Raw genomic sequence first — 22,783 nt, forward strand, 5'->3', positions numbered from 1 at the left:
AATGGGAGTTACCTTGCTTTCATCCCACACAATAAGCATTCCACTTGATTTTCCATATGATTCTACAAATGTCCAGCCGATGCTATTTGAACTCCATACTGATTTGATGAAAAATGAGTCTATCTCTGGTGCTTTGGTATCTTGAATCAAAACTAAATCTGGATGTTGTATGAAATGTTTCAATGTTGTCTGATTAGATTTGTCATTAAGGCCCGTGTGTTCCATGATATGATCTTCATTTTTTTTTTTTTTGAAAAGGAAACTAGTCCCTTTATTCATTAAGAAAATGAAGTGAGACTAATGCTCAGAATACAAGGATACGAAAAGGATCAACAGGTGCACCAGGACATCTCAACTAGGTTGACACCCTTTTAGCACTCTCATCACTTTTGGAGACACAACAAGAAAATATAAAGGGTTTCATAACAGTACAAAGAGAAACAATCAGCACTTGGGGGACAAAATAAAACGAGATAGCCAAAGAACAAAATAAAACACTGCTAGCTAAAAATCCTTTGGGGGAGGGTAGCTTTAAAATTCCGGAGAAAGGAAGGCATGCCAATTCAAGCTGATTACTTGACAAGAGTAATCTACGAAGGTGCTAGTGAGAGAGCTCCACAATGAGGCATTAAGCTTCGCTGCTTCAGACCTTGCAAACCAGGGAGTTTCCTTATCTTGGAAGATTCTTTGGTTCCGTTCAAACCACAAATCAGACAGCACTGCCTTAACAGCATTGACCCACAAAATTTGTTGAGATTTCGTAAGGCTTAGACCTACTAACAGTTACTGAACGTTATCTTTGAATGCTTCCCCAAAAGCCTAGCTTAAGTTGAAAGACTTGAATAGTGAGAAACAGCAGTTTTGAGAATAAATGCAATCGAAAAGAAGGTGTTGGAGGTCCTCCCAATTCCTTCTACACAAAGCACATCTATTGGGAGAAATATAATGGGAGGCCAGCTTCTTTTGCAGCAAACTTGAGCAGCTTAGAGTTCCAAAAATCATTATCCATAGGACTATATTTATTCTCCTCGGGCTTTTATACTTCCAAAGATTTATCGATTGGAGGGGCTTTGCGAAGATGAGTGGTTAGAGATTTAACCGAAAAAAAGCCATTGGACTCCAGTGACCATGAACGTATGTCGGGGCAATCCTTCACTTCTATTTGTGCAACTAGGCTTAACAAAACTTGAAAATTTGAAATTTCATCTTCTTTCAATAATCTTCTAAATGAAATGCACCAAGAGGAAGTGCTTTTATCCCAATGATCCGACACTGAGCCATTTGGTTGGATAGCTAATCGGAATAAACTAGGGAATCTGGAAATAAATGGTGGATTTTCGATCCAAGCATCCAACCAGAAAGCTATTTTGCAGCCGTTACTTAAAACGAAGACAGCCAATTTTTCCACTTTCTGCCACGATCTTGAGATGTTGATTCAAGGGCTTCTAAGACTGCAACCTGCCCTACTTGAAGTGTGCCAACCAAACACGCTGCTGCCATATATGCTTTTGACCACTTTACACCATAGGGAGGAGTTCTCATTCAGAAATCTCCAGCCCTATTTTGCTAAGAGAGCCAAAATTTTTTCTTTTAAACCTCCGAGCCCTAAACCTCCTTCCTCTTGAGCTTTAGACACCTGCTCCCATTTAGCTAAATGGTTTATTCTCCCCCCTTTATGTCCTTCCCAAAAGAAGTTTCTCAAAATTTTTTCTAAACTGGATAACACCTTCCCTGCCACCAAGAAAGAAGACATATAGTAAGTAGGAAGATTTGAGAGTACTGACTTACAAAGGGTCGCCCTAAGGGTCGCCCTTCCTCCTCGAGACAGGTTGTATCTTCTTCATTTGTCTAGATTGCCTTGAAATTTGTCAATAAGTGGCTGCCAGAATTCCACCTTTTTTGGGTAATCTCCCAGGGAGACCGAGGTAAACGAGAGGGAGCTGCTCAACTTTACAATTGAATCTAGCAGCCATTGTTTCCAGCTTGTTTGAATCTACATTTATGCCACAAAGAGCTGATTTTTCCCAATTAATTTTCTGACCTGAGCACCATTCAAAAAGATCAAGGGTAGCAGCCCGAAGAGAATCTAACATGGCATCTTCATATTTGGAAAAAATTAGAGTCATTTGCAAATTGGAGAATAGGGACATGGATTTTATCTTTACCCACCAAGAAGCCTTCATAACTTCCTTTTTCATGCAAACGAGTGATTAGGGCATTTAACACTTCACCCACTAGGATGAATAGGAAAGGAGAAAGGGGATCTCCTTGCCTAATTTTTCTTGTTACATAGATTATCCCTCGTGGTCTGCCATTAATGAAGATGGAGAACTTTGGGTTGGCAATGCAGCCCATTACCCATGAGATCTTAAGAATGGTCATTTGCAAATTGGAGAATAGGGACATGGATTTTATCTTTACCCACCAAGAAGCCTTCATAACTTCCTTTTTCATGCAAACGAGTGATTAGGTCATTTAACACTTCACCCACTAGGATGAATAGGAGAGGAGAAAGGGGATCTCCTTGCCTAATTTCTCTTGTTACATAGATTATCCCTCGTGGCCTGCCATTAATGAAGATGGAGAACTTTGGGTTTGCAATGCAGCCCATTACCCATGAGATCTTCATTCTTAAGAAACCTTCAGTGGAGATGTGATTGTCTGCAGATTGAAATCACACGTAGCCATTAAAGATGCAAAATGTGGTGGAATTTGAGAGGAAGACAAAGGTTGAGGACTTACAAGAGATTGTTGTTGCTGTAGAAATAATGTCTTGTAAGCTTCTCCCAACTTATCTAAAGTGAATGAGTCTTCAGCTTCTTCTTGTGAAATAGGGTTGTATGCTTTCTCACTACTTACACTTACATTTGATTCATCATCCGACTCTTGTTGATCATGGTTCTTGTAATTTTGAGAGAATGTTTCTTGAACGAATTGAACTTTTGAACCAAGAAATGTGAAGACTGATTGGACTATTATTGGTGACGAATGTCTCTTCCTTGAAGAGATTTTATCTTGACAAGTCAAGACTCTCACAACATTCTCTTCCAAGAAATCAGGATTGGTGGCATGATTTAACAGTGATTCGGCTGTGTGCTTGGAGTCCTGGTTCGAGTAGTGCTCAAATTCAGAATAATCTTGCTGCTGATCATAAAAAGACCCTTCATCTTCCACCTGAGGATTTTGTAGGCAATCCTTCTGGGAGGGTGAGTGATTATTTTGAGAGGGCTTTGGTGATTTTTCATTAGTCTTCTCATTGTTTAAAGCCTCTTGCACTTCCATGACTCCTTGAGCTCTCTCTTTGGAAATTGCCAGACAGATTTATTCTATTAACAATATTAGTTGGCGCCTTTTCTTGTTCTAAAACCCTTTCAGAATCAGGTGTTTTTCCAAGTACAGAGGGCCGCTGAGTAGGCTGGATTACTGCCTTTTCTTTATCCCACACAAGATCCGAGCAATCTTTTCTCTCTCCGAATTATGGCCCTCGAAATATCCTTTGCTGCATTTATTTTTTCTTCAAGAATGTCTACCATGAACCCTTCATCAAGCATGGTCTCTTTAATTCGAATGATATCCATAGAATTTGGAAAGTCATCAGCTGAAAAACTTCTTTTTTTGACTGGGATATTATTCTTGAAGATCAAAGGTTCCAAGCTTTCAAAATGAATATCAAATTTTCCCAACAAAGAATCTTCAATACTTAATTAGGCTGGAATATCCACAAAGGTTATTTTCAATCTTGATATACGCTGAAGAGGCATTCTAAACCATTTAAAGTTTTTGATGAAATCTGCACAAGGCCTCCTAAGTGAAGAACAGTTGCTTCAAACACAGAATTTTTCCAAAAAACCAATGGAAGGTTCTTGATTGATATCCATCCTCCATAACATTTGACAAAGCTTGGAAGAGAATGAAGCTTTTTTTACCAAGGTTCAATCTTCAAATGCATTCTTCCATATTCGTTCCATTTGCCATCTAAATGCTCTGGATCAATCTCCTGATTAAACCTAATTGAGGCTTTATCATCAAAACATGGGTTAATTGATATAGATACTTCAAAAAAAATCTTCTGAAGTATCTTTAACATCTGACCAAGAATAATATTCTATCAATCTTGTCACAACTAGCAATGAACTGAGATAAGTAGCATTTCTTTTTCCTTTGAAATCCAGAAAGAGGAAGAATCATGAAGAACCTCTGGATGTTCAGATTCCATCTGAGTTCTTGTAGCTTTGTTGTCATTCACAATGTCAGCATAAGTTCGTATTCTGATGGGCCTGTTAAGTTTTTGATCTTCAAGGCTAGAGGCCCCATGAGGTCGATTATTCAGAGTTTGTAAACTTTCGTTCACCATTGAAGCAAAGGATTGCCAGACTCTTGTATTCATACTCGCTGGAATATGGATGTTTCTTCTTTCACCTGAGGAGCCAGACTGCTAGATCCATGAACCACCCTGCTTTTGATTGAAATTTGGCCAGATTAATGATTCCTTGCTCCATCTTGTACTTTTTAGAGAAGAAATCATGGATTTGATCCTTCAATAGTTCCTGTAGTTCTTTTCCAGTCACTGCACCACCTGTAAAGAGATTATGAGTGTCTGCTTTCTTATGAAGTTTTCTATAGCAAAACCGATATCTTCTTGCCAGATACAAAAGTAGTAGTCATCAATGTTGCAGCTCTTGATTTCCATGACTGTGAGATGAGGAATGGAGAAATGTGGTGGATAGATAGAGGAGACGTGATCGGAAAGAATAGGGGAATCAGAGAAAGAATCAATTCTTGGGGGAAAGGATTTTATTAAAGTTGTAATGAAATACAATGAAATCGCTTTTATATATAGGCTGGCTAACTAAGAGAGGATGTTGGACAAATATTAACCAGCAGCTTACAAAGGACTTCAACACACGGTAGAACTAAAGAGTTATGGAAATAAGTACGTGTCACCTATTAGTACAAATAAGGAAAACCCTGAAAGGCCCCTACATCAGACAGGTAAATGAAAGTAAAAATAAAATGCAGGAAAAATAAAGTGCATGAAAGTAAAAATAAAATGCAGGAAAGGCAGGTCTATTATGTGCAATATGATAATCATGGAAAAACCATAGATTCAACCATAACCATAGCTGCACCTATTTGCTACTCAAATTCATTGTACTTGAGATGTATTGTTCTGTTTGATTGTTGAGCTTGTTTGTTCTTTTGGAATGTTTTGTTAGTTTGTTTATAGATATGATGAGGATGCTATGGGAGTGTCGACCTAGTTGAGATTCTCGGATACATCTCTTGATCTAGGTTACTTTTGTTCCTTGTATCTCTTTCTTGTACTTCGAGCTTTAGTCTCATTTTATTATTTCAATGAAGAAGCTTGTTTCCATTTCCAAAAAAAAAAAAAAATCACAATGGTTATGGATCTTAAACATGTGCATAAAATACATGTAAAACTACAAAAGTAAAAACAAAGTAAGAAGTTTCCAGCTTCTGGTCTTTTACATAAAAAAGGTTGTAATAATGAAAGAGACATATGAGAATTTGCTCCTAGCTAGTGGAACAAGAAAGGCATGGGAGTCTGTTAGGTATCCAACCCTGAAAACTAATACCCAACAATGGCAACCTTCCCAGAAAACAGAGTATACTTTGTGATTATATTATATATGAACTTTCTTGGGAAATATTACAGAAAAACACCTTGGAAACAACAAATAACAGAAATAGAAAAGAAATAGTAACTAAGAGACACTGTCCTGATTTTCCCAGCCAATTTGAGAGGGCTGGTTTCCTCTCCTTCAGCTTCCTCAACCTCAGCTAAAACATTCCCTGTCTAAAAGCCTCTCCACTGCCTTTCTTATATAACAGCTCGGTGGTCTCTCCTTCCTCCCCAAAATAACCGAATGGTGGTCCCAAAATCATCCTTTATTCCTTTCCATTTATTTCCCGTTACCCGAATCTTCTCCTTCCACATTAGTAATTTTCAGTGCTTTTCCCTTTTTACCCCACCTCCTATATGTGTGAATAATTGGAGGTCTAACAATACACTCGCATAGGAGACCACTAAACGGATTAATTGTAGTCCATCTTGCCTATGGCTGCAAATGGATTGAAAACGAGCTTCCAACAATTTCCTTCATTAGCCACAAGGCTTTCTTCTTCTTCTATCTGGCATAGGAGACTGCAAGTGGATTGTGAATGAGTTTTTGATGATTTCCTTCATAATCTACGATATCTTCTTCATCTTCCTTCTTCATCGGGTCTTTTGGTCCAGCCACCTCAGCTTTGTCGGTGATTTCGCCAGAATACCCAAATTTTTTCCATTTGAAACATGTTGTCGTCCAAGGTTCTTCGCAATCGATTGCAACACCACCAATTTCACCTTCGTCTAGAGTTGGTGATTTGGTTGCTCCTGTTTTTTTTGTCGTTTTCATTCCCACAAGTGATTTCCTCTTCTATGCGGTTGGAATGTTCCCAATTCTTTGAGTTTAATTCATCTTCCTCCTCACACAAGCCATTTTCTTCAACTCCAATTAGTTTTTCTTGATCTTCTTTACTCGACCCATCCTCTTTGCTGGAATTATCACTATATTGATGATGTCGTTGGCGATCATGAAATTTTTGTCGTTCTTGGATAACCACTGGCAAATCTTGGACATTTCTTGGAGAAATTTGCAGTTGTACATTCAGATTCTATCTTTCTTGAGGATAATCAATGATTAGTGGCTGATTTTCTTCGATTCGTGGCAGCGATAAACCAAGATTGTTTTCTATTTGATCGAGTGTCAAGGACATGCGTTCAAGTAAACAATAGATATCATCGATAGAGCTTTCGACTGACTGCAAGCGTCGGGTTGATATCTTCGGCGATAGGACGGTTGTTTGCTCTGCCTTTACGAGGGTTGTCACAGGGTTACTGCCGGTAGGCCTTCTTCCCGCCATTAGGTCTAAGTTTTTTGGAGCTCTAATACCAATTAGTGTAAAACCAATGAGAGAGTTATTCAAATGATCAAAATCTAATGAATACAAGAGAGGGATTCTCTACTTATAGAAAATTAAATGTGGGATAGGGTAACTAATCTTGAGTTTAATAAATTACCCAAATCCTATTACGTCACATTTACTGACCTTGCTTTGGCATTTTATATTAACGAACTATGTTGTTTTCTTTTTTCTCATTCTTAATTTTGCAGCTGTAGGCTTGGTGAGTGCAGAGTCATTTTATGTGAATCAGGGGCTAAACACCGGTTGCAAAAGTTACAGCTTAATTTTCCAAGGTTAGTCTTACTAGAGCTACATTCTGCAGTGAGCTAAACATAGCCAACCTTTTTTAGTACCTTTACATAATAAATTTAATCTTTATTTATTTTTTTAAAAAAAAACAAACAATACTTTTCATTGAAGAAATGGAAAGAGACCAATACTCAAAGTACAGTGAAATAAAATAAGTAAAATAATGTAAATACAACCAAATAAAACCCGTGACTAACTAGTCCAAAAAAGTAGAGCAAACTGAAATACAACCCAAAACGAAATAAGATGGCTCTCGACAGAAGACCACTAAATCTAAAACGAAGAAAACCAACCACCATCTGATGAGGCCAAAATAGGAGAAGTGAGAAACCATCCACCAACTTTGACATCTTTGAAAGAAGGCGACCCCCATCAAGCAAGAGAAATAACATCGAGTTGCCCAAAGAATTTGAAGTAGGGGTCAGAATGCTTTGTAATAGTTGCTTAAAATTTTCAATGTTCCGCTTGGGGTACTTTATTTTGCACTGAAGATTCTCCTTTTGAATTCAGTCTAATTCTTCATCTAGATGAGCTATCCATTCTTGAAAACAAAACTTCAATAAATGCTATCGAAATACAGAAGAGAAAAACTCCAAACAGTTAATGCAGTCGAAAGAAGTTCTTGGAATGCCTTGAAAATAGAGAATTCTTCCCAAAAAAAAAAAAAAAAAAAAGGTGCTGTCAAAAGAACTCCTTGAGAAAAGACAAAAAACCGAACATCCTTGATTAATATTGCAGCTGAAACAAATACTCCAACAATTCCAATAAACATTCAACCCAAATAATGAGGAGACCATTTGCCTTTCCACAACCCTCACCAAGGATCATGAAAAATTCTAATCTGATCATATAAACAATCACCTAACCAAAGGAGAATGGTGATTGGAGACTTTATAGAGTTGTAAACCGCAGGCTTGAATGAGAGAAGAAAATTTGGATGAGATTTGAGATGAAGAAAGTGGAGAGAACCTTTGCTAGACTCCTTGAAACTTTGAAATAAACTCTTGAAAAGTTAGAGAAGAAAAGAAAACACCAGAGTTACGTGAAAAATCCTAGACCAGGGAGAAAAAACCACGATAAGAGTTTTTTTATTTTAATTCAGATACATAGTACACAATACAGGAACAGGTATAAATAATCAAACAATGAGAAACCCTAGACTATTAAAAGACAAAAACGCCCTTAGGGCTAAAATATAATTTCAACACTCTCCCTCAAGTTGGGGCGTAGATGTCAATGAGACCCAACTTGCTAACATGGGTGTCAAAAGTCTGTCTGGGTAACCCTTTGGTGAGAACATCCGCAACTTGTTGGCTGGACGAAACATAAGGAATGCAAATGCTACTGTTATCCAGTTTTTCTTTGATGAAGTGTCGGTCGATCTCAACGTGTTTGGTTCTGTTATGTTGAACCGGATTGTGTGCAATATTAATGGTAGCCTTGTTATTGCAGTAAAGTCTCATCGGGTCATGACTTTCTTGATGTAGATCTACTAGAACCTTCTTCAACCAAATCTCTTCGTATATACCCAAGATCATAGCCCTGGATTCGGCTTCGACGCTGCTTCTAGCCACAACGCCTTACTTCTTACTTCTCTAGATAACTAAGTTTCCCCACACAAAGGTATAGTATCCTGAGGTAGATTTCATATCTGTAACAGAATCTCTTCGTATATACCCAAGCTCATAGCCCTGTATTCGGCTTCGGCACTGCTTCTAGCCACGACGCCTTACTTCTTACTTCTCTAGATAACTAAGTTTCCCCACACAAAGGTATAGTATCCTGAGGTAGATTTCATATCTGTAACAGAATCGGTCTAGTCAGAATCTATGTAGGCCTCGATACACCTTTTATCATGCTTTCTGAAAACCAAGCCCTTTCTAGGAGAAGACTTCAGATACCTCAGGATCCGTGTGACTGCCTCCATGTGTCTTTCATACGGAGCCTGTATGAACTAACTGACCAAGCTAACTGCATATGATATATCAGGTTTGGTATGTGACAAATATATCAGTTTCCCCACAAGTCGTTGATATCTCTCTTTGTTTACAGGAACATCATCTGCTGACTCTATCAGATTGAGGTTGGCTTCTACAGGTGTATCTGCAGGTTTACACCCTGTCATTCCAGTCTCTTTCAACAAATCGAGTGTGTATTTCCTCTGAGACACTGAGATTCCTTCTACTGATCTTGCTACCTCCATTCCTAGGAAATATCTCAAGGTACCGAGATCTTTTATCTCAAACTCATCTGCCATTCGTCGTTTCAACCTGTCAATTTCTGCTGAATCATCTCCTGATAGTATAATATCATCAACATAGATAATCAATACTGCTATTTTTCCTTGTGCTGACTTCTTAGTGGACAAGGTGTGATCTAAATGCCCTTGAACAAACCCCTGAGATTTAACAAAGGTGGTGAATCGATCGAACCAAGCTCTAGGGGATTGCTTCAGTCCATACAAGGATTTTTTTAATTTGCACACCTGATTGCCAAACTGTGCTTCAAAACCTGGAGGTGGGTTCATATAAACCTCTTCTTCCAGTTCACCATTCAGGAATGCATTTTTCACATCCAACTGATGGAGAAGCTAGTCTTGATTAACAGCTACAAAAAGGAGGACATGAATAGTGTTAAGTTTTGCCACAAGTGAGAAGGTTTCTGGGTAATCCACTCCATATGTCTGAGTGAATCCTTTTGCAACCAATCTGGCCTTATATCTGTCAAGAGTTCTATTTGACTTGTATTTGACAGTAAAAACCCACTTGCACCCTACTGTTTTGTGACCTCTCGGAAGACTAACCAGATTCCACGTTTTGTTAGTTTCAAGGGCCCGCATTTCCTCCATAATTGCACCTCGCCATTCAGGAATATCCAGAACCTTGTGCACATTGCCCGGAATTATCACATTATCCAGGCTGGTGGTGAAAGTTATAAATCTCGTAGACAGGTTACTATAAGACAAGAAGCTTGTCATAGAGTGTTTGGTGCACGACCTAGTACCTTTTCGCAGAGCTATCGACAAATCCAAGGTAGCATCAACCTCAATCTCATTGGTCTTGTCAACCTGTTGATCTGTACCCAACTGTTGTTCATTTTCAATCCCCTGAGCACCACTGGGCACTTTATTACTGCCATCATCCCTGACTTCACTGTCATCATCTCTGAGTTCGCCTTAGTCCCCTATATCACCTTCAACACACTCATTGTCATTATGACTAGGGGTACTTTGAACCTGAGTCGGTTCCGGTTCTAACTCTTAAACACCTTCCGGCGGAGTAATAGGGGAAACAATTTCGGGAACTATTTCCTTTCGGAGATGCTTCCTATAGTGTAGGTTATCCAAGGCACTTGTTTTGTAGGGAGGATAGGTTCATTTGTTTCTGTTTCAGGGATAGGTTCGGGAAACAAGTCTAAGGGAACAAAGTAGGTGGAAGTGTTAGCCTCTTCACTCGAAGTCTCCCCCTGAAGAAGACCAGGGAAAGAAGGGCTTGTCCTCCAGAAATGTGACATCCATGGTGACAAAATACTTTCGAGAGGAAGGCTGAAAGCACTTGTAGCCCCGTTGATGGAGCGGATAACCAACAAAGACGCATTTTTGGGCCCTAGGAGCAAATTTACTTTGGTAAGGACCATGATTATGGACGAATACAGTGCACCCAAAAACTCTAAGAGGAACATCAGGGAAAAGGCGAGTGGACGAGATGGATTCTTTAAAATGTTCTAAGGGGGTTTGGAATTTGAGCACATGGGAGGGCATCCGATTTATGAGATGAGCTGCAGTAAGAACAACATCCCCCCATAGATACGAGGGTAAGGATGTAGGTATCATGAGGGATCGGGCTACTTCAATAAGGTGGCGATTATTCCGTTCGGCCACCCTATTCTGCTGAGGTGTATAGGCACAAGAATTTTGGTGGACAATTCCTTTAAAGTTTAAGAACTCACGAAGGGTCTGATTAACAAATTCACGCCCATTGTCACTTCGAAGAATGGCGATTTTGGTATTGAATTGGGTTTCGACGGTAGTGTAAAACTGTTGAAAGACCGTCGTCACTTCAGACTTGTCTGTAAGAAGAAACACCCATGTAAGACGAGTGTGATCATCGATGAAGGTAACGAACCACCGTTTACCTGATACCATTGGGACATTCGAAGGGCCCCAAACATCACTATGTATCAGATGGAAGGGTCGGGAAGGTTTGTAGGTTGTGAGGTAAAAAACACCCTAGGCTACTTAGCACGGATACAAACATCACACGACAAAGATGACACATTCACATTATGAAATAAATGGGGAAATAGATATTTCATAAATGAAAATTTGGATGTCCAAGACGAAAATGCCATAATAAGAAATCAGTTTCAGAAATAGTAAGAGAAGATGGTAAATAAGTGCTAGATAAACTCCTAAAAAAAGCATCGTCGGAAAGAAAATAGAGCCCCCTATTGTGCCGGGCAGTGCCAATCATCTTCCCCGAGCTCAAGTCTTGAAACAAAACATTATCTGGTGAGAACACAACTTTGTAGTTCAAATCTCTGGTTAACTTACTGATTGATAGCAAATTATACAATATTTTTGGCACATGTAAGACATTATGCAAAATCAGTCCTTGAATTGGGGATAAGTGCCCTTTCCTACAACAGGGGCAAATGACCCATCTGCAATTCTTATTCTCTCATTTCCAGTACTTGGATAATAGGAGAGGAATTGGTCAGATGATCCAGTTAGATGGTTCGTTGCTTCGGAATCAAGGATCCAAGATTCATCTTCCTCAGCAAAGAAACTAAAGGAATGGGGAGTACCTGACTGTGCAATATTGCTGATTCCGACTATACCTGGATCCACCTAGCTCGTTCCTGGAGGGGCACCATCAACAGCTTCACTAACGAAGGCGCGACCGGACTTAGATTTGTCGTTCGGAGGACGCTGCTTGCCATTTGGAAATTGGCCATGTAATTTCCAGCATTGATCTTTCGTATGCCATGGTTTCTTGCAATGCTCACAAATTGGAGGGTTCTTTCCATTCTATTTGTCATTTTCTGAACCCGATGACTTGACTCCAAACGCAGCAGAGTCCAGGGTATTAGGCGTTGTACCATTCATAGCGTTGGTTCGATCTTCTTCCAATCTGACCTTTGAGCAAACTTCCATCAGGGACGACATTGGTCATTGTCCCAAAATTCGACTCCGAACACCATCAAACTTCAAGTTTAAGCCAACCAGGAAATCATAAACACGGTCAACCTCCTCAATTTTCAAATACTGAACCCCGTCAACTGGACAATTCCAAATTATTTCCCGACATAGATCCATCTTTTGCCACAACAATGATAGTTTATTGAAATAGGATGTTACGTCGAGTGTCCCCTACTTGCATTCATGCACCTGTTTTCTCAAGGTATAAAGACGTGAAGCATTCTGCCTCTTCGAATAAAGTTTCTGGACAGCTTCCCAGATATCCCGAGCAGAAGTTGAGTAAAGAAGAGGCTTCCCGATCTGAGGCTCCATACTATTTATTAAAATTGAGCGAAGGAGAGAATCCTCCCTCTTCCATGTCCGTTCCTGAGGATCCCCGGGGTTTGGTCTGGGTATTTCCCCTGTTAGATACCCAAACTTGTGCCGCCCCTCGAGAACCATCCTCACAGATTGTGACCAAGAAAAATAATTCTGTCCATTAAGTTTTTCGCTAATGGAAATTCCTGCAGAATTGCCTACAGACCCATACATAATGTTTGTGAAAGGTAGAGTAGGGTAAGTAGTTATCGGAGTTTCTAAGCATAACGGAACCCCCAGGTATGTATCTGGTAAAAAATCTGTTGATGGATTGGCCGAAGATCTAATGGCTGCCCCAAGTGTAGAAATTTGCTGCTGAAGGTTGGCCAGTTGCTGTTGAACACTAACAGTCCCACCATGAATCGTTGTAGGTTGTTTCTATCCATAGACCCCTGAAGATATCGCTTCTGTCGATGTGGAAAAACCAATGGGAGGAGCTAGCTGACCAGAGGGCAAATAGCGGGAGACAAGAATTTGCTGTAAAGTGTTCAATTGGATCGGGTTTGACTGGACTGGCTGGTTCAAGCGGTGTGTGGGTTCTGGTAGACCGATAGATCGGACGTATTCTAAAGGTTTGGAAGACACGATGGGTTCTGGACCTGGTGAAGACAACTGAGATCGAGTGTGTTCGGAGGGTAGGACGAGCTGGGTAACGCTGGAAGGGAAAAAACCAGAGGAAGGGAAGACGACTGACTTGGAAGGTTTACGCCGGCGAGATCTGAAGCGGAATTGGGGCAGCGATCTGAAAAAAACGGCGGCTGGAACACAGAGGACGTCGAAGCCTCGGCGGATCTGGGCTGGACTTGCGGCGGAAGGTCGATTCTCGATGGCAGCGGTTGTAATATAGTTGAAGTCGTCGACGATAGTGGTAAGGGTCCTTCGACGGCAGTGACGGCTGGATCTATTAGGGCTGGTTGGATCTGAATTGGTCCAAGTAATGACCGTAGATATTGGTCGACGGTAGCCCTGATTTCAGCACTGTTAGAATTTTCTCTTGGAGTTCCATCCCCTACTAGAGTCGATGACTGAATCTCTTCTATTCCAGTGACGTTCTCATCACCATGCTCTGATACCATCTTGAAAAGTTAAGGAAGAAAAGAAAACACCAGAGTTACGTGGAAAACCCTAGACCAGGGAGAAAAAACCACGATAAGAGTTTTATTTTAATTCAGATATACAGTACACAATACAGGAACAAGTATAAATAACCAAATAATGAGAAACCCTAGACTGATAAAAGATAAAAACGCCCTTAGGGCTAAAATATAATTTCAACATAAGCCATTAAGCTATTTCCCATAATTCTCAATTATAGGACTTTTCTCAACATTTTTTTCCATCAAATTAAAATCCAGCTCTTCACTACTAACACTTACCATCGAGTCATCATCTGAGACATTTTGTTTAGAGTGTATTATTGAATAAATCAGAGTACATAATCAACCTTTTACGAGATAAATAAATAGACATCAAGAAACCACTAAAATAAAATATATAAATGGAAAATACCCAAAAAGAAAAATAATAATTAGTAATAAGCCCTAATTTCCTTTTAACACATTCCCTCAAACTCAAGATGGTAGATTGGTAAACAATTTAAGTTTGCAAAGATAACTTCCAAAACAAATTAGCAGATATGAGATGGAAACAAAAACCCATGAAGAACGATAACACGGTGTAGGCTGGAAACATAACCCACAAAGAAAGGAAACAAACTTCTGGGCTGGAAGCAAAGGTCTTCATAGAGAGATCGATAACAAAACCTACGAAGAACTTCTAGGCTGAAAACAAAAATCCTCATAGAGCAATCTACAACAGAACCCTTGAACAATTGATTTGAAACGAAACATAAATCCATAAATGCAAAGTTGAAAACAAATCAGAGACTGAAAATGAACTAAACAATGAACCAAACTGAACCAGACCGGTCTACTAAACCAAATTGGGCCGATTGAATCCAACTAAGACTAGGCTGGCTAAATTGATTTGAATGACCGAACCGAACCAGTCTAAAACTGAAACAACTGAAGAACTTAACCAAATGACTCAAACCAAAGTGATATGACCAAGATGGAATTGAACCGGGTCGAACTGGGCTAACTGAACCAAATAAATGAACATGACTTTAAATTGAACCGGTATGAACCAAACGTGAACCGAAAAATCATGCCTTCACGACCTAATACCTAACCTTCATGGAATGGTCTGAGGCGGCAGATTTGAAACCGATCTGAAGAGCACCGAGCGGAATGATGCTGCGAGAAACCTTCGATGCGATAATCTGCGCGACAAGGAACCTCCGGTGCACAGTGGATCTGAAACGATGGGCCTGTGCACGAGAGATCTAAGGTCCACGAAATGCTATGTGCGGCGGAGAGTTTCTAAGACCTACATGCTAAAATTGGGTTCAAATCTTGAAGTAGACTGAAATTCTTGGAACAATCTTGAATTAGGAGTATTATTGATATTGAAAATGAAGACAAAGGTCCCTTTAAATAGACCCAAAGGGAAAGTGTTGTTACACACCTAATTAATTAATTCTAAACCTAGGTCTTTTTAAGTAGACCCAAAAGGGGGCTTTGTCCCACTTAAACTAAAATAAAAATTAAATAATAGAACAATAATAAGACATAGTTGGACTAAAATACCCCTACATCAGGGAGAGTTTGTATGTTCCTTTCATTGAGGAAGGAGATTAAAATGGTTGTATTTAGGTGTGACAGCTCTAAATCCTTAGGTCTGGATAGGTTTTCTTTGGCTTTTTATCAAGACAATTGGGTTCTGATCAAGGAGGATCTAGTTAAAGTTTTCCAAGAAATTTATAAAAGGGGAGTCCTAAATAATTCAATTTCTAAAACTTTCGTTTGTCTTATTCCGGAGACAGAGAATGTGACCGATAAGTTTCGTAACGAGTGTGTACAAGGTCATAGCGAAAGTGTTGGTTAATCGGCTGAAGAGGGTGCTCCCGTCGACTATCACGGACTCGCAAGGGGCTTTGGTGGTTGGGAGAAAAATCTTAGATCAAGTCCTTTATTGCTAATGTGCCAATCGAGGATTACAGATCAAAGAAGAAGGAAGAAGTGCTATTTATGCTATTTAAGATTAATTTCTAGAAAGCCTACGATCACGTGGATTGGAATTATTTTGGATAAGGTTATAGAGAGGAAAGGTTTTGGGTATAAGTGGCAGATGTGAATGTGGAGCTGTTTGAGGAACGTGAGCTACTCTTTTCTTACTGGGAGTCCTAGGGGCAAAGTGGTGGTGACTAGAAGTCTTAGGGAGATCTTGATTTTCCCTTTCTTTTCCTTCTAGTTTTTTTTTTTTTTTTTTTTAATCAAACAGGAAGAGTAGTTCATTGGAATAACAAAATAAAAATAACATAAATCGAGGCCTCTAATGTCGGCAACTGTAGCCACATGTCCGATGAAATCTTTTCTAAGGCCTCTAATAACATAAATTGAGGCCTCTAATTTCTTTTCCTTCTAGTTGTGGACGTCTTCAGTAGATTTGTGAGTAAATGCATTGATGGCAAGTTCATTGAGCCTTTTGAGGTGGGAAAGGACAGGGTGACCCTATTCCATCTTCGATTTCTAATGATACTCTTTTCTTCTGTCCCAATAAGGAAAGCTTGTTTTTTAAAGTGGTTGTTTTCTTCAAAAAAAAAAAAAACTGTAATTAATTTGATTAGGATTAGTTTCCTTGATTATTTAGTATTATGATTAGTTTCCTTGGTTCAGTAGGATTAATTTTAGTTTCTTTTATCCATCGGGATTAGTTTGCTTTCCAATTCTTTATAAATGGAGAAATTGTCTTCTTATATTGATAATTTTTTATTCATAATGAAGAGTTCGGTTTTATTCTTTGAGATTTCTCTCCTATTATCCTTTTAGGCGGTTCAATAGGATAAAATTAGTTTCTTTTATCCATTAGGATTAGTTTGTTTTCCAATTCTTTATAATTAGAGAAATTGTCTTCTTGTATTAATAACTTTTTATTCATGATGAAGAGTTTGGTTTTATTCTTTGAGATTTCTCTAACTTTTTATTCATGATGAAGAGTTTGGTTTTATTCTTTGAGATTTCTCTCCAATTATCTTTCAGGATACGTCAATACTTGTCTTCGAAATCGGCCCTAACTTCTCACCCACACTCGTCCACACCCCCACACAAATTGAAGATAGAAATAACACATTGAAAAAATCAGTCCTAAACTCGTGTTCTTAAATCAACCTCAAATAACCGACAATTCGAAAGTGACACATTTAAGTTTGGCAAAGATGAAGTAACAAGAAGTTTCATAGGATGGAAGAAGTCATGTTTCTCTTGTTGGATTCAATCAACTATTTATTTATTCTCTTGATTCCTTGTTGTTGCATGTTTTTCCAATCAAAATTCTTTAAAACGCTGCTTAGATCCCCCAAATTAGACAATACTCGTTTCCAAAACCGGTCCCAAATTCTCAACCCCACCCCCACACAAATTGAGAAAATAAAATAATTTAAAAAATCAGCGCTAAACTCGTTTTCAAGACCATCCTCAAATTCCCGCCAAATGAGAATTGACACATTTAAGTTTGACAAAGATGATGTCTCGAGAAGTTTCATAGGATTGGAAGAAGTCGCATTTCTGTTGTTGGATTCCCCCTCTCCTTCTCACTTAACTGTCATTGTCTATTTTGCTTGAGAGGTAGTGACGTGTAGCTCAAAAGATAAAAATTCAAAGTCTTTCGATTAAAAATTGTCCATACAAGAATATAATTTTTCTATTTATAGAGAAGTGGTAGTGATTTGGTTAAACATGGTTTCGGATGAAGTAGTAGTAGTAGAGATCGATGATTATGGAGGGGAAGATGAGAAAGAATAAAGGATGGGCAACGAGGAGAGTGAAAAAAAACTAATTTGATTAATACTAAATATAAAATTATTAAATTCTTCCATGTCATTTAAAAGTGTACACATCACCAAGGGGCTAAGGACCATAGCATGCGCCATTTTTTTTTTTTTTTTTTGTCAAAGTCAACCGATAGCCAATTTTTCTCAAGTACCATTACTAACTACTTTCTGTACTTCAAAAACTAAAAGGTCGCCTTTAAAATTTTAGCGATCAAATATAAATCTAGACCAAATCTTTAGAACTAAAAGCTAGCCTAATTTTTGTCGTTGCACCTAACTTATTCTTCCCCCTCACCAATATATGATCTCAATTAATAGCCGATACGCCAGTGTGAATTAACTTAATTCTGTTTATTGTGATGCAGTGATGACGTCTCATTTGCACTGAAAGACAGTAAGGATATACCTTGGTTGGCTAAGTATCTATAAATCTATTTTAGCTGCTAATATCTGTTGGGAACAATTTTGATCATATAATATACCAGTTTCAATTTTGCCCATATGAGACATTTAGACCCTCCTTTCGGAATTGAGCGAAGCAATACAGGTTGAAGTTACTGTTTTTTTTACTTCTCTTAATTTGATCCCATGGGAGTCTTGTTTTTAGAATCCTTGAGGTTGTCCGTTGAAAATTATGTAGTTTCTATTGTGTACTAGCTTTGAGCAACGTTCAATAGGATTCTACGTGTAGGTGGAGTTTAACCAAACCACTATAAAAATTATGGTATTTTCTTTTCTTACTCTATATTAGTTAATTTTACAAATAATTTTAATTGCATGCTCCATATTACTTATTCTTGCTGGTTGAGAATGATTGAATTCATTATTTCATACTTCTTATCAATCTTATTATTTGGCATCAATTGGTGTGTTTATTAATTTAATTTAGATAAATTTAAAAAGTATCTAATTAGTTTAAATTAAGCTTTTTTTTTTAAAAAAAAAAAGTTTAATTAAATTCTATTTACTCCCTTCTAGGGTTGACATACCTTTCCAATAATTACTACCAGAGTGAGGTAGTTCATCTTGAAATTTCAATTTTTTTATGATCTTTATTGTCAGAGCATTATGACAAATCTAGTAGTAAATAGAATTTTTGAAGGTCAATCTACTTTGAGATTTTCTTACTTTGATGGTTGAAATTATGCATATTAAAACTAGAATGAAAATTAATTTGTAATATATGGACTATAATTTGTGGCCAATTGTTGCTAAAGGTCCTATGTACCAATGAAAAAGATTAATAATATTGATAAGGCTTAAATTAGAAGAAGAATAATGAAAATGAAATGAAAAAGTATAAAGTGTTACTTTAATGCTAAAGCTATAAATTGTTTGTATTGTACTTTAAAGAAAGATAGATTTAATAGAATTCATGTGTTCTTCTGCTCAAGAAATTTGGAACAATTTTGAAATTACTCATGAAGGAACAAATCAAGTTAAAGAGTTCAAAATTAGCATACTTGTTCATAATTATGAATTATATAAGATGGATGTTAATGAGTCTATAATCGATATATTTACTAGATTTACTAACACACCAATAAGTCTATATAACATCTGAAAATGTTAGAAAAAATCTTAGATCTCTACCCAAGATTTGGAAGCAAAGGTGATGATAATTCAAGAAGCAAAAAAAAAAAATTGGTTATAGAATAAAACTCAATAATTTAGAAAAATTAATTAAATTTACATGACAGCTCGAGATGTTACGATATATAATGAGGATGGCTACACTAAAGTTTCACTTGTGAAAATAACAAAAAAAAAAAATGTCTAAATAGTAATACTAGCCAAATGATGAAAATACCCTTGTAGAAAAAAGAAATTGATAAATTGTAAATAAACATAAAAAAACAAAAAATACTAATTATCCAAAAAACCTGTATTCATGTTTTCTTTTTCTTTTTTTTTTTTAAATACACAATCAACTATAAATTATTTGTTTTTTAAATGTTCAAATCATCCTAAAATGTAAAGCAAACGAAAACATAATATAATTAAGCCTTCTAGAAGGTTGGCACTAATTAAGCTACAAATAAAAATGACAAATTGATAACACAAGAATCAAAAACCTAGTTAAATTAGATGGAAATGATTAATTAAATTAGATCGAAATGATTAGCACACTGTATTATACCTGTATTGAGCAGGAAAAAGAAGAAGAAGATTTCAAATGAACCTACAATTCACTTCAAAATGAAAAGCCTAATGAAAAATTAATAACATAAAGAACCAATAAGTTGTGGATAAATTGGTTTCAGATAAAACAGAATTTGAGACAACACTGAAACTATGTGAAACGTAGAGAAATATTATTACTATTGATACCAAAATCTGAACAGGAGAAATACACATAATTTTCATGTGACAACAATACTGAATTTATTTCAAGGGGAGAAAAGTGTGGCTTGCAAAAGAGAAAACTTGCACACTTCACACATACTTTGAAACTTAAGTCAAAGAGTGAAAAAGTGTGGAAACTAAGGAGTTTGTATATAAGATATAAGTTACTCCATATGGAATTCAAATGATGTATTTATGGAGGTGATGGACCTAGGTTGTTCTAATAGGGTTTCAGAGTCACTTTAGGATAATCATATAACCTACCAGGTCAAGGGGTGTGCCCTATTTCACGTTCAGCTAGGGTCGTAGATTGATATTTTGGATTGGGATATGCACAGGACATGCCCATTTGCTACTTTGTTAGGCTCGGGTTCAACCTTGCCCTTGACCGAGGCTGAGCACATTAATTTGGACTTTGACGTGAACTAATCGTCTCCCCTAAGCTCATGAATGCTATCTTTGGCCGAAACCTTGTTATTTTCTCAACCTTGTTGTTTATATCTTTATTTTATGTTTATTATATCTTTTAGTCCAAAAGACCCATAATAGTCTACTAAGGCGTCGAAGCTCAACAAAAAGAAGAGAAATGTTGTTGCGAAGCTAAAACAAAGCATGTACTTGTATCACAAGTTCGATCAGTGGGATTCATCATCATGACGCTCTAGGAAAAGAGGTATGATGGGTCCATGGGTAACACTATCAACATGTGGGTGAGGTCGAACAAATTAGAGGCAATAATCGATCGAGCGATGTTGGTTTTGGGCTCAAGTTGATGCTTACAATCGACATATCAGCATGTTTTCGGTCAGTGCATGTCGGTTCTGATGAAAGTAGAAATACCAACTGATTGCTCGATTGTTTGGCCAATTATGTCCATTTCGTCTCTAGCAAGTTGGAGAGAGAAGACAAATAAAATTAAAAAAGAAAAAAAAATGAAGGGATCACGATAGGGAAGGGAAACAACTCTATAAAAAAGGGTAATTATTATTTTTATATATATAAAAAAAAAAGAATATAATTACTTTTATTTAAAAAAAAAAAAGAAAAGAAGAAAAAAAAGCTAATGATTACCTACTTTGGAAACCAACCGCTAGTTTCGTCTACATTAAATACTAAAGATCATATTTTACATTTTTTTAAATTTATATATATATATATATATAATTGATCGGTTCGGTCGGTTTGATCCATTTTGGCTCGCCGACCGACCTTTCGATTTTGTCAATACATAAATCAACTTCGACTAAAATTAACACACCGACTGATTGACTTTGATTTGGTCGGTTTTTGAGGTCCTATTGCTTGCCTTACAAATATAGGTCACCAACTGATTGACTTTGGTTTGGTGTTGATTGTTTTGATTTTTCGGGTCCTATTGCTTGCCCTAGTCACCAACCGACTGACTTTGGTTTTGTTGGCTTTAGTTGGTTGTTTCGGTTTTTCGAATCCTATTGCTCGCCCTTACAAATATAGGTCACCAAAGCTAGGCATTTGTGCATTGTCTGAGGTTACCGAAGAACGAGATGCCCATGGGAGGTTGAAGGTTGAGAGGAGGAAGAGGACGAAGATGTCTAGGGTTTCTTTTCTTTCCATTTTCCTGCGTTTTTTTTTTTAAGAAATATTTTTTCCCCCTTTTCCTTCTTTTATGACCACATAAATTGAGCAAATTTCTATTCCACAAAATTTTCTCTATTTTTCCAACACTAGACTCCAAGTAAATCTCAAATTCAACAACCATAAAAGATGTGAAACCTATCTTTAGAGACATTGGAGATAAATTTGGGGTCTTAAAACTTTTCTCAATAATCCAAAGATAATATTAAATTCTCAAAATTATGAATTAGAGACCTAATTAAAAATACTCAATCCAAAAATTCTAAAATTTAAACTCCATTTGGTAACCATTTTATTTTTTGGTTTTGGTTTTTAAAAGTAGTCTATAAACACTACATCTCACCTCCAAATTTCTTCTTTTATTGTCTACTTTTTACCAATAATTTAAAAAATTAAGCCAAAATTTGAAAACTAGAAAAAGTAACTATTAAAAACTTGTCTTTGTTTTTAAAATTTGGCTAGGAGTTCAACAATTGTACTTGACAAAAATATAAATCATGGTAAAAAATGAGGAGGAAATAAACTTAATTTTCAAAAACCAAAAACAAAAAACGAAATGGTTATCAAATCGAACCTTAGTTATGTTAATTTAATCTTCAAAAGGTTTGAAAAATAAATTAATCCCAAAAATTCGGAAAAAGAAAAAGAAGATAATTTGGATTTCAAACAAATGGGATGATGTGAATTCAAACCTGAGGACCTAAATTTTTAGTAAAGATTACATTGTGAAGATTTGAATATACGATTAATAGTTATATTGTTGGACGATAACATGAGTGCAAACTTGAAGAAGGCTAAAAAATTTAGCAATGATCTTGATTTTCATATTTAGCTTTGTCAAAATATGATTTCGCTATATCTATAACGACATTTGGGGTTAATCAAATTTTGGATCACATGGATGAATATGTATTTACCATTTTTGAGCCACGATTTCTCCAAATAATATAGAGTCGGAAGGTACTTAGGACTCTTTGTCTCCTTGTTGGCTTTCTCCTCTAATCGGTAGGGAGTAGGGTTGACAAAGATCCCCATGGATATCACCCTGATCAGAGAATCCTCGATTTGATCCAGGATGGGGTCAAACTAGGGCACAA

The 22,783-nt window shown here is 37.2% G+C and overlaps 1 protein-coding gene across 19 annotated transcripts in view; it reads left to right on the forward strand.

Annotated features, from left to right (window-relative positions):
• LOC120079859 (origin of replication complex subunit 1B-like) overlaps window positions 1–18,471 on the forward strand; it is a 94,249-nt gene extending 75,778 nt beyond the window's left edge. For 17 of the 19 annotated variants that reach the window (XM_039034308.1, XM_039034294.1, XM_039034292.1 and 14 more), the window contains 2 exons: window positions 7,179–7,262; window positions 18,092–18,471. In XM_039034308.1, coding sequence (XP_038890236.1) covers window positions 7,179–7,262; window positions 18,092–18,155 — 148 coding nt within the window. In that variant the 3' untranslated portion in view covers window positions 18,156–18,471. Of the gene's footprint in view, window positions 1–5,216; window positions 5,293–6,735; window positions 6,908–7,178; window positions 7,263–18,091 lie in introns of those variants that run through there. The other 2 variants (XR_005482360.1, XM_039034309.1) reach the window with 2 other exon arrangements.
• The last annotated feature ends 4,312 nt before the right edge of the window (window positions 18,472–22,783 follow it).

Source organism: Benincasa hispida, chromosome 6, assembly GCF_009727055.1.
Source record: "Benincasa hispida cultivar B227 chromosome 6, ASM972705v1, whole genome shotgun sequence".
Classification (NCBI taxonomy): Eukaryota; Viridiplantae; Streptophyta; class Magnoliopsida; order Cucurbitales; family Cucurbitaceae; genus Benincasa; species Benincasa hispida.